Genomic DNA, 12,466 nt, shown 5'->3' with positions numbered 1-12,466 from the left:
TTTCATTTCGGAACTGATGTCTGGCACTCGGTAGTATATCGTTTTTAACAATGAACCGATGTCTGGATATATTAGTAACATCGATTTTCATTTTAGAACTGATGTATCTGTATTTCTGGACATCAGTTTTTATGGCTAAAACTGATTTCAACTTTATATCTAAACATCACATTCTATAAAGAGGATTCTGTCCACAAAATAGAACTGTAATTATAAATTGCAAATTGGGGTATTATATCCGACATTCATCATCCTTAACAATTTACAAAATGGGCAAAATAAAACCCCAATTCATGCACCAATATACTACAAGACTAGCCTAGCAATTAGTATTCTTGTTTGTTCATAATTGCTACAAAAAAGTTAGTTAAAAGCTAGCCTAACTCAAAATCAAGAAACTGGTCAGAACCTACAGCAGAGTCTGTAAGTAGTCGGCTACTTCAATGCGGACCTCGTCAAGTTGTTGTTGGGTATACCCTTTCCGATCCTTTACCGCCCACTACAAATACATATAACAATGTATGTCATAATGATACACCAATATTAAAAACATAGTTTTTTGTCAAATTACAATGCTTATACCTTGGTTGAAAACGAAAGCGTGTCATCATTAATAATATCCTTCATGTACCGCATAACATAATAACCACACTCAACTCCACCCGGCTGCTTAGGTGCGCCCTATTTATTCATGTTATTGAATTAGAAAGAGAATTATCATAGTAAAACATATATTGTAACTCGATCAACCACAAATACTATGCTTACCGGAAGTAATTTTAACTTAGGCACTTTGGTAACCCTCCCCTTTTCAGCATTGTAAGTTTTAACTGCACTGCATACATCACCACCAAGGAAATATTCAGCAATAATATCACTTGGTGCACAAAGACAGTGAATTAACATCAAAGACAGCAATAATATCACTTGGTGCACAAAGATAGCAATAATATCAAGCTTACTTTATCACTGCATTTTCCCATGGTTTGTAATGCACTGGTTTTGGCAAAGGGTCGACGATATAAATCTCATCTTCCCAAATGATTGTCAATATCCAATGTTCCCTACATTAATACATAACCCACATGATAATCGGTTAACTAAGCACCATGCTATCCATGACTAAAAGTATAAAATGAAAACTTACCCCGGATTGTAGGCCATTAAAAATATACGATCACCCTTACCCTCTTTCAACCGATTCACCAAGTAAGGGACAAATTCCGATCTCTCACACATATATGTGGCTGCCGGATCAATGAAGCCAAAAGTATCCAACTCATCTCTCTCACGGAGAGTCTCATGTAGGTTCCTGTGTCAAGATATATAATAAGCATGAAATTGCTGAAACTTGGGAAAGGAGAAAAAAAAATTCAAGCTTTTGGTGTCGAGTAAGGTGTTTACGCCATATATGCTGCTATCACTCCTTGGCCAATCTTATTCATTTCTAAGAGATCAATGACATTCTCAGTCAATATGAAGAGCTGTTTCTGTACCCCAAAGACACTATCATCCAACATTGTCCTTATCGACTCATTGGTTTGGCTCATAATAGTCTTGGCATGCTTGTACAACAACTTACAACGCTTGGGCACAAACGGGTTTAGCTCAGCTTTGTCAAACAGTTGTTTGACAAAATCCATCTTTCTTTTCTTTTTCTGTCAGCATAGAAATTAAACACTCACTTCAAACAACAATATATATGCAAATCAGATTTAAGTCTTTACTTTATTCACTGTTCAATTAACAAAGTCCTACTAAATAAACACATTCAATAACTCAACACTCACTTCAAACCACAATATGCAAATCACATCTTTCTTTAATCAAAACTGACTTCAATTTGCACATCCTACAGTGGCAATATCAAACTGATCCTACTAAATCAAACTCAACACTCATGCACATCCTACAGTGGCAATATCAAACTGATCCTACTAAATCAAACTCAACACTCATGCACATACAGTGGCAATATCAACCCAATTCCTACTAAATCAAACTCAACAGTCATGCAAATACAGTGGCAATATCAAACCAATTCCTACTAAATCAAACTCAACACTCATGCACATCCTACAGTGGCAATATCAAACTGATCCTACTAAATCAAACTCAACACTCATGCACATACAGTGGCAATATCAACCCAATTCCTACTAAATCAAACTCAACACTCATGCACATCCTACAGTGGCAAAATCAAACTGATCCGATTTAGATCTTTACCTTATTCACTCTTCGAATAACAAGCTCTTCAGGCCAAGCCACATGACTTCCAACAGCTTGGCCAACCAATTCCATCTCATCACCCACTGGGAAAGGAAGTCGTGCTTCCTCTTGAATGGCACCATCCACAGACACCCTAACACACCCCTCCTTCATTGGAACTCCATGTATCACCCTACTGACATCCTCTTCATCAAAAACAGTACCAAAAGCAACTATGTTGCTAATGGTGTCCACTGCTAACTCACATGTGCCACCCTACATGAAGAACCATATGCCAAAAATACCCAATTAAAATATATTACATAAATTCAATAAAATGTAAAATATTGGAATTGCATCAGAAAATATATTTTTACCATTTCAGTAGGGGGAGGAACAACCTCGCAGTCGTCAACCTCTTGTTTCACCTTCGGTTCATCAAGAATATTGGAGGTATTTCTTCTTATATCTTGGAAACTCCCTTTATCCGATATAGGAGAAATTGTATTCTCTCCTACAACATGAACATTCAAAGGTGAAGTGTAAGGTGTCTTCCCTGTTATTAGTGCTTCTAATTGAGCAATCTTTTTATGTAAACGCTCTTCTGTCCTTGCTTGTTGTGCAGCGAGCATTTTCTTTGTCTCTTCCAATTCACGATCACGCTCTCTATCACGTGCTAGTAATTCTGCCTTGGTAATTCTAATCCTTTTCTGCTTCGGCATCTTAAAGTAGGTTGAGGGATTGACAAAGCCTCCAACGCCTCTCACTCTACCCGAATGTTCAGGAGTTTCTAATGCTTGAGAAAGAACATCACTACTCCCTGAGATCTCAAGCTCACCCTTACTTTTCTTTTCCAACAAATCATCCTAATAGGATACCACAAAAAATATAAGCTTCACAAGGTAATAAACAAAAAATTTGAACAACTTACTAGAATTCATTCTAATAATCAGCAGCTATGTTAAAAAAATCATGGAGGAAAATACTTACTATCTTTGTGGCCACACCTCTAGCCTCCTCATCTATGTCCCCATCTTTTCGTTGACGGGCTTTCTTCCACATAATTGCACGATCAATGACCTCTCCTTCGGGCAACGTCTTTCTCTGTGAAAAGATTAAAACTATTAGCTAGTAAATGCACTATACAATTCAGTTTAACAAATTTCATTATGCTCATCAAAAATAGGAAAAAAACTTAAAAAAATGGCACAAGATTACAACCAGCTCCTCCTCTAGTCCAATATATCCTTTTCTTGATAATCGATGATGATATTTTCTCTTCTTAACTCGTTCACTTTGTTCATTATGAAGTTGCTGCAGTAAAAAAAATAATAAAAAAATATTACCCAACTGAGTTTCTTTGTCACATAGAAACCATAAATGCATAAGATGCTTATACATATATTCTATCATACCAGAAATTTTTCGGTAGTCCTCTCTTTTACAAAATCCTTCCATGGCTCCCTCCCAACAAAATTATATTGACTCGGTGGCTTTCTCAACTTCTTCTTCTTTCCCAAGTATGGGAGCACATATTTTCGTGTTAACATGGTCTTGAATGCTCTCCATTTAGTGCCAGCAGATGTCAATACCAGTTTCTTGCTTTCAGGGGCTACCTTGAATGTTTCCTATGCAAATATCATAAAAGCATGAAATGACTTCAGCTTAGTGTATCAAATGAAGTACAATAAATAGACTAAACTATCCATCAGCAGCATTTCAAATACAATAGGACACCGGTTTAAATGAACAAACTAATCATACGTAGCATCTCAATTAAAGAAGCTCATCAGCATCTAGATAGCACATCAAGATAACTGAACTAAACTCATAGTTCAGTTTCTGAACAGCAGCATTTCAGTGACAAGACCTTACTCATAAGCAGTTCAATGACAAAGAATACCATACAAATTTACCTGAACATCGAGCCAAAGTTTATCCTTCAAGTCACCATCCACTTCGGGCCAGCTTACAATATTGATGGGCACCTTGGTCCGCGCCAACATTCCTATGTAAGACTGCAGAGTGTGTCTGATTCTTCCATTTGGATTGCCCGTCTCGGTGTATGATACTTTAAACTTTTTTCCCAAAGCTTTCTTGACCAAGACCTTGTACAGTGCTACCACATTACGCTTCCCTCTGGTTTTGACTGATTCGGTGCTCGTGATAGTGTTGGCTGATACAAATTCTTCTTTTTCTTCAAGCACTTCATCAGTCTCAGGTTGAGAAGTCTCCAGATCAGCTTTTCTCTTTAATTTTTTGCCTCTTGGTGATTTTCGAATTCCCTTCTTGGAACCCATTGCTACCTGAAATATATCGAAAATTGATAAATAAAATGTTATATAAGGGAAACAAAGGAGGAAAGTATAGTATGATAGAACAAAGTGTTCAGCAACAAATACCATCAAATACCATATATATATATATATATATCACATATTTGTCCAAATTCATATAAAAAAGAATAAACCTTTGATGCTTCAGCATCAAATACCATCAAATACCATATATATATATATATATATATATATATATATATATATATATATCACATATTTGTCCAAATTCATATAAAAAAGAAATAACAAAGTGTTTAGCAGCAAATACCATACAAATTTTTCACATCTTACTCTCTTGGAGCGGTGAACTGGTCAACCCAAAGCCCCTCAACATTGTCTCTTATGTAAGCAGAATCATCCTCATTTTCATCTTCATCACAATATGGAATTTCGGCACAGAATGGTTGATGTTCCATGGTGGTGTCCCCTAGATCATCGTCATAGAAAGAATCATGATAATCTCTATTTGGGGTAGTTAACACAACTGACCAGTTGGCATCAAGGGGATCTTCAACATAGAAAACTTGCTTCACTTGACCAGCAGAAGCAAATTTATCTTTTTTCTGACCTTGTCGATTAAGGTTGACCAATGTGAAACCAAACTCATCTTGTTTAATTCCTTTTTCATTTTCTGCCCATCGACACAAAAACAAAGGGGCTTTGAAATCATGATAATCGAGCTCCAAAATCTCTTCAATAAACCCATAAAAAGTCATATCACTCTCCACCGGATTTTTATCCTTGGCACTCGATAGCTGCATTGTCTTAGCCACCAAGGACACCCCACTATTTTGGACAGCACTAGCGTTGTCCCGGTGCTTTGTGAAGTATTTAACTCCATTATATCGATAGGCTTCATAAGTAAAAACTGTAAAACTAGGTTTTCCAGCAAGCCACCTCACTGTTTGAGTAACATTGTTAGGTTTTTCCTTAAGTTCTGCGGACACCTTGGATTGAAACCAATCGGCAAAGGTACGATTGTGCTCACTTTGTAGCCACTTTTTGCTCTTCTTCTTCCCTCCCCAAAGCTGCTCCACAATCTCCTTATATGCCCTACAACAAGAGTTATAAAATCAAAAATGTGCTTATAAAAATATTCGAACATGCGAGAGAAATCATACTTGGCTGAAAGTACTTACTTTCTATATGGATCCACCTCAGCATTATTGAACAACACATGAAGATGTGCCTGGTCTCTGACTTCTTCATCTATTGACTTTAGCTTCGCACCCGAAAGTGGGCCAGAGAGCTTAGATGGACCCTTAGGAACACCAACTGAACTACATTGTTGTAAAAACTCCGAGCAAAACTCAACAGATTCTTCTCCAAGATAGCTCTCAGCTATGCAACCCTCAGGATGAAAACGATTGCGAACATAGCCCTTTAGTACTTTCATAAATCGTTCAAATGGGTACATCCATCTATAATAAACAGGGCCACATAATCGAACTTCTCTAACTAGGTGCATAGTTAGATGTACCATTATATCGAAAAAGGACGGAGGAAATATCTTCTCCAGCTCACACAACGTCAACACCAAATCAGATTGCAGCTTATCCAACTTGGACACATCGACCACCTTGGTGCACAAAGCATTAAAGAAGAAGCACAGCCTCATTATAGAAATTCTGACATGTTTGGGAAGCACCGAACGAATGGCCACGGGAAGCAATTGTTGCATCAACATATGGCAATCAAGAGACTTCAATCCATACAATTTCAAATCATCCATGGAAACCAGATTTTTGATATTTGATGAATGACCATCAGGGACCTTCATAAACAATAGGGAAGTGCAAATTTTTATCTTCTCCGCCCTCGACAAAGTATATGGGGCAGCAGGTAAATATGTTCTTTTCTCCCCAATTTTCGGACCCAAATCAACTCTTACACCCATTTGAACCATATCTAAGCGGGCAGCAACACTATCTTTTGTTTTAAAAGGCATGTTTAACAGAGTACCAATCAAACTTTCGCAAACATTCTTCTCAATATGCATGACATCAAGAACATGGCGAACATGAAGCGACTTCCAATACTCCAAGTTAAAGAAAATTGACTTTTTCTTCCAACAAGAAGGACCAGCTCCATTTGCAGCCGAGCTCTTCTTTTTTCCCTTCCCGAACTCATAGTTTAGATGCTCAAGTCTCTTCAACACTTGCTCTCCGGATAGTGGTGCTGGTGCAACTTCAAATTCTTGCTCATTATTAAATGCCTTCTTTTGTCTCCTATATGGATGATGGCGTGGCAAATACTTACGGTGGCTGCCATAAGACATTTTTCTACTATGGCCCAAATGCACGGCAGAAGTTTTGTCCCCGCATATTGGACATGCTTTGTACCCTTTTGTGGTGCACCCCGATAAGTTTCCATATGCGGGAAAATCATTTATGGTCCACAATAAAACAGCTCTAAGAGTGAAGTATTCTTTCTTATGTGCATCATAGACATCACTAACCCCATCCCACAAAGATCGCAAATCATCAATCAATGGATCTAAGTAGATATCTATGTCATTGCCTGGCTGTTTTGGACCAGAAATTAATAAAGATAACATCATAAACTTCCTCTTCATGCATAACCAGGGAGGAAGATTATACGTCACCAATATTACAGGCCAGCAACTATATCTACTACTCATAGAGCTATGTGGATTAATACCATCAGCTGATAATGCTAACCTTAGATTTCTTGATTCAGAAGCGAAATCGGGCCACTTATAATCAACCAACTTCCAAGCAGGAGAATCGGCTGGATGGCGCATGTATCCATCTTGAGTTCGCTTGTCTTCATGCCAGATAAGCATTTCAGCCACTGAAGCAGATTTATACAAGCGCTTAAATCTGGGAATTATAGGAAAGTACCACAAGACTTTGGCTGGTTGCCCCACTTTTACAGATTTATCCTTCTTCAGCTTCCAACGAGAGAGACCACACTTGGGACAAATAGTTGCATCCGAAAACTCTTTCCTAAACAATATGCAGTCATTAGGACATGCATGTATTTTCTCATATTGCAGGCCCAAATTGGAGAGAGTCTTCTTTGCCTCATACAGAGTTTGAGGCAATACATTATCTTTCGGAAGCAAAGACCCAACAGTGGCGAGTAACTCAGAAAAACAAGTATCACTCATACCAAACCTAGCTTTCAAATTGTGAAGTTGCACTAATGCTTCTAACTTGGTGTGTTCACTATTGTGAAATAATGGTCTTTCTGCTTCCTCGACAAACCTACTGAACTCATACGACTCCTTATCATAATCACCTTCATTGAAGGCAGCTTCACACATATTAACAGTTTCGGAACAAAATTGAGGGTTTGGAGGGCCGCCAATAGGTATACTGGCACAGGAGGACAAAGTAGGTTCTCCATGCCAAATCCAATTTGTGTAGCTCAAACTAAAGCCATAATCAAACAGGTGTCCCCTAATGACTTTAATCGACTTCATTTTAAAGTTTACACATCTTGAGCAAGGGCATGGAATTCTTTTTGGGTCAATGGCATTATCTTCGGCAAATATCAAGAAAGTTTCAACACCCATTTCATACTTTAAAGTGTTCCTATCTTCATTAATCCAAGATTTATCCATGACTGAAACATTTAAAAAAAAATTAAAAAGAAAACACTCGATCAATCAAGTCATGACATCAAACAACAAACTGGAAATCAATAATTCATATAAACAATACCGAAGAGCAATGCGAAAATAATGAAAATCTAACCTGACTATGGAAGCGTCAACAAGGATTAGCCCTTCCCAAAACTGCTGCTGCCAACTACCTCTCCTTGCTATTCAGCTGACCTGAAATGTCATAATAAAACTTTAGTTTATGATATAGGGTAGCCCCTCAACCCTCATAAATTCTGGAAATTCCAAAATGTGATTGGCCTTTTCGGCTGCTTTATGTGTGAAATAATTTGACCATGCAAAACCACATACTAACATGTATTAGACATGCTTATTTCAAAGAGGTGGTTAACTCCTTAACAGAAAAGAAGTCATTCTGGGTTCAACTCCCTTAAACCTTAAAGTCTGAAATTTTTACATTGGGCAATTGTAACTCCACTGCACAGTATTTGAAATAGTACAAAACCCAGATTTATCCAATACATTCTGGAAAGAAAAAATTATAATGGTGCATGCTTCTCTCTCAACTAAACAAATGGTGCCTAGAACTGAAAATTTAAATGAAACTTTTTAAAGGTATAAATCTGAGTATACATAAATATATACCAAAGAGGGTGGTATATATCAGTTTGACCCCTTGCAGGAACATCAGACTTTATTTAGGTAACGTGCTCTCTCCTATGAAATTTATATTATCATGAAAGCTCCATATTTACGACTTATTTCAGTTTGGTTGAATTTAACCATTTGGATTACATTCTCATGAAGTCTATTATGAACACTATAATCCAGACTCATTGAAACCAACAAAGGAAAACAATGCTAATGAGTATATTTTTTGGTTTTGATGAGGTAAAGCCTGCAATTGCTATAAACCAAAAAAGAGGTTTTCATAAACCACAGATATTTTAACTAACCCAACATTCCAGCTGCCCCAACACAAAGCAAGATATACACGACAATACTAAAATTAAGAACTAAGTGAGAAGTGGTGACAACAAAAATTGATCTCAATCCTTTCCTAAAAAAGAAAGCAAAAATAGCAATCAAACTTAATTTCATGTTACCTTTAGTAAGCCATGTTTAAGGGCTAATGGAGGATCATAACTGAAACCTTTACTGCAGAGATAAAAATAAAAAATTAAAATTAAAATATTATCAAACTGAATTTGTATCAGAAGCATAAGTCTTCTTCCAAGATTTAGAACAGGTACATTTAACAAACATAAGATGGACCTGTAATCTTATTTGATATTAATAAATGTATGTACATGTAATCTAACAGTAAGCATTACTATTCTAAAATGAAATAACTTACATATATATTCTCAGACAGTCAAATAAGAACAAAGACAATGCATGTGTTACGTTGTATTGATTAGAGAGAAAAGGAAGCAGAAGCAGGACACTATTCACATTTTTCATAGTAAATGAAAACAAACAAATAGTTGAACAATTAACTTCAAAATTCACTTATCCATAGTTCCATACTGAAATAATAATCTTTACTTTACTGGGATTGCTATTATTCTACTCAAATGGAGATGCCAACTACCAAATTGAGTTATGCGGCCCCAGAAATGTTTGAAAAATGTTCATGAGGTCATTAAGTGTCAATGGAAGAGAAAAAGACACCAACAATTAAAATACAAAGCTGTGAATTCCAGGTTCCAAGTTTGTTTTTTGTTTTTTGTTCACTGTTTTTTGTTCCAAGCTGTAAGTTCACTGTTTTTTGTTTGGTTTTGTTTCTTTGTCTTATTTTTGTTTTTGCGTAGCAAACAGAAAAGATATCAATCAAGGGAAAGAGGACAATCCAAAAACTAGGACTGAACTGCAAAATAGGGCTCCAGCCAAGACAAACAGATAACAACATATAGTGCCACAGAAACCGATATTTTCCAGAAGTTGCTACAACCTATATTAGGGATTACTTTTCAGCATTCATAATCAAATTGTAGGTTTAATTTTTCAGTTATATAATTCTCTGAAGGAAACTTATATTTCAAAACCATACCAATCAATTAGAGCAACCTATAATTGTATATCAAGAATAATTACCCAATTGAGAAGACAACTGCTACTTATACAATTTGTAATATATGGATAAACTTCAAATTAGTATTAGACTTAAGAAATTCTTATGAAGTGTATTTCAGCAAATTAAACATGTAAAAAGAAATCACTTACTTGTTTCCTTGTGGATACACTCATACTGCAACCCTTAGATCTTGGTCACTAATGAATGTTGACCTGCGAATAACCAATTGCTAGTTAATATATACCTTCACATTCAACTGACAGCTTTAATGCTAGCAAATGATCAGTGTAATAATCATATTTTTCTTTTGGGAAAACAATCAAAGCAAAGTGGACAAGAGCTCCACAAGCAACAAGAAACAGAGAAACATAAACTTGAAAGAGGAGCATATCAATTGAGGATTAGATAAATTTAAGTCTAGCAACGCTTCATTGAAGCAGCAAATGAAAGAGGAGCATAACCATAGTATATAGTGCCAACAGGAGAAGTAAAAAAGAAATACAAAGTCATTATTCACAACTCAAAATTCATACAGCACAAAGAAAGTGATAACATGATTTCCAGATTTTCATGAATAACCTGTGCAATGAAAAAGAAACCAATGTAATAGCGATTGGACCCCAAATAGATTCAACGGTACTTGAGAATAGAAAAGTTAGGTTCAGAGTTTTAACTCAAGTATACTGACTCTAAACCTTAAGTCTGAAATTCACCTGAATTAATGTTTCTCAGTATTGTTCATTGTGCAAAACATGCACAGTATACAGTATTGAAAGAACTTCAATTCAGAAAACAATAGCTCATATTCACGGTTTAGAGTTTAGGGTGGAAGGTTCAGGGGGTTGCAATCTTGGGTGATCATAAGGCAATGTTGACTAACCGCTGCAATTACATGACAATTCAACACATCCAATAAAACATCAAACAGTTGTACCATGAATGCTTAAATGCCTAACTGCCTACATCTAACTACATAGATACAGATTGCTTCAAATTCACTTCAACATAAATTTTCAGTGATACAGATTTCATTTAATAATAATGACTTCAAGAGCAGAGCTCCAGAATAACAAACCGAAAATTCAAAACAATAACAAAAGGTAAATGCAGAACAGCATCAAACAACTACCATGAAAACCAAAGAACAGGATCAAACCACTATAACAAAAGCAACAAACCAATGCATGAGAATTCGGAAGGACAAAAAGAACAGAATGGGCAATCAAATACCCAGATTGATGCTCTTCTTTCCATTTGACTAGAAGAAGAGGAAAATTACAATAAACCATAGCTAATAAACTCATAACACACAATGATGATCATTATAAGCAAGAATAACTACCGATTTGTATAGTGATAACCCCAGAAGAGCAGCCAATGTCAAGACAGTCCTTGCCTTCAAACCACTCCTTGAAAACCTTCAATCTACGATCTTCCTCTGCAGATTGACAGCCAACATGTGCAAGAACAAAAATCAAACACAATCAACACATTTAAGCCATTCAAAGACAAACCCAACTCAAATACACAAGAATTAAATAAAAAAGACTGAACTTTAGATCAAAACCAGACAGAAAATCAGTACTGGTGGTAACCAAGAGAAGAGAGAGAGAGAGAGAGAGAGGACCTACGAGACTAGACGTTGGAGAATGACAAGCTCAGGTCGGCTAATAAGCTCGAGGTCAGATCGGAGCTCAAGCTCGAGGTAGGGGAACTCGGGGTCAGAGCGAGGCAGGGGAACTCGGGGTCAGAGAGCGAGGTCGGGGACTCGGGGTCAGAGCGAGGTAGGGGAACTCGGGGTCAGAGAGCGAGGTAGGGGAACTCGGGGTCAGAGCGAGGCAGGGGAACTCGGGGTCAGAGAGCGAGGTCGGGGACTCGGGGTCAGAGCGAGGTAGGGGAACTCGGGGTCAGAGAGCGAGGTAGGGGACTCGGGGTCAGAGAGCGAGGTAGGGGAACTCGGGGTCAGAGCGAGGCAGGGGAACTCAGGGTCAGAGAGCGAGGTCGGGGACTCGGGGTCAGGTTGGAGGTGGCTCCAGTAGGCTTAGGTTGGAGAATGAAGTCGGGTGTCGACGCAGGTCAGCTTGGAGAAGGAGATCGGGAGTCGATGCAGTCAGCTTGGAGAAGGAGGCTAGGTCTGGGGTTGGGTTCGAAATTTTAGAGAAAGCGGAAAAAATACTAAGTGTTGGACTGTTGGGGGGAATGAAATTTTAGTCCCCGCGCGTTCTCAAAATTTTTAAAGTTAGTCCCTCC

General features: G+C 37.4%; 3 protein-coding genes across 3 annotated transcripts; all 3 read right to left on the bottom strand.

The window, feature by feature from the left end:
- Positions 1-326: 326 nt before the first annotated feature.
- LOC121050406 lies at positions 327-3,027 on the bottom strand. The gene is made up of 8 exons (XM_040510177.1): positions 2,589-3,027; positions 2,230-2,487; positions 1,405-1,658; positions 1,148-1,312; positions 963-1,064; positions 769-835; positions 583-681; positions 327-499 (listed from the first exon to the last, which is right to left on the bottom strand). The coding sequence occupies exons 1-8, from the start codon at positions 2,931-2,933 to the stop codon at positions 410-412; spliced, it is 1,380 nt and encodes a 459-aa protein (XP_040366111.1). The 5' UTR covers positions 2,934-3,027; the 3' UTR covers positions 327-409.
- Positions 3,028-3,153: 126 nt separating this feature from the next.
- LOC121050606 lies at positions 3,154-4,511 on the bottom strand. Its single transcript, XM_040511339.1, has 4 exons — positions 4,128-4,511; positions 3,627-3,839; positions 3,433-3,525; positions 3,154-3,315 (listed from the first exon to the last, which is right to left on the bottom strand). The coding sequence occupies exons 1-4, from the start codon at positions 4,509-4,511 to the stop codon at positions 3,154-3,156; spliced, it is 852 nt and encodes a 283-aa protein (XP_040367273.1).
- Positions 4,512-4,837: 326 nt separating this feature from the next.
- LOC112177463 lies at positions 4,838-8,139 on the bottom strand. Its single transcript, XM_024315752.1, has 2 exons — positions 5,690-8,139; positions 4,838-5,603 (listed from the first exon to the last, which is right to left on the bottom strand). Exons 1-2 carry the CDS (start codon positions 8,137-8,139, stop codon positions 4,838-4,840), a joined length of 3,216 nt encoding a protein of 1,071 aa, XP_024171520.1.
- Between the last annotated feature and the right edge of the window lie 4,327 nt (positions 8,140-12,466).

The sequence above is a fragment of the Rosa chinensis genome, chromosome 7 (assembly GCF_002994745.2).
Source record: "Rosa chinensis cultivar Old Blush chromosome 7, RchiOBHm-V2, whole genome shotgun sequence".
Taxonomy (NCBI): Eukaryota; Viridiplantae; Streptophyta; class Magnoliopsida; order Rosales; family Rosaceae; genus Rosa; species Rosa chinensis.
Note: the sequence above shows the minus strand (reverse complement) of the source record. Positions and strands in the feature narration are given on the sequence as shown.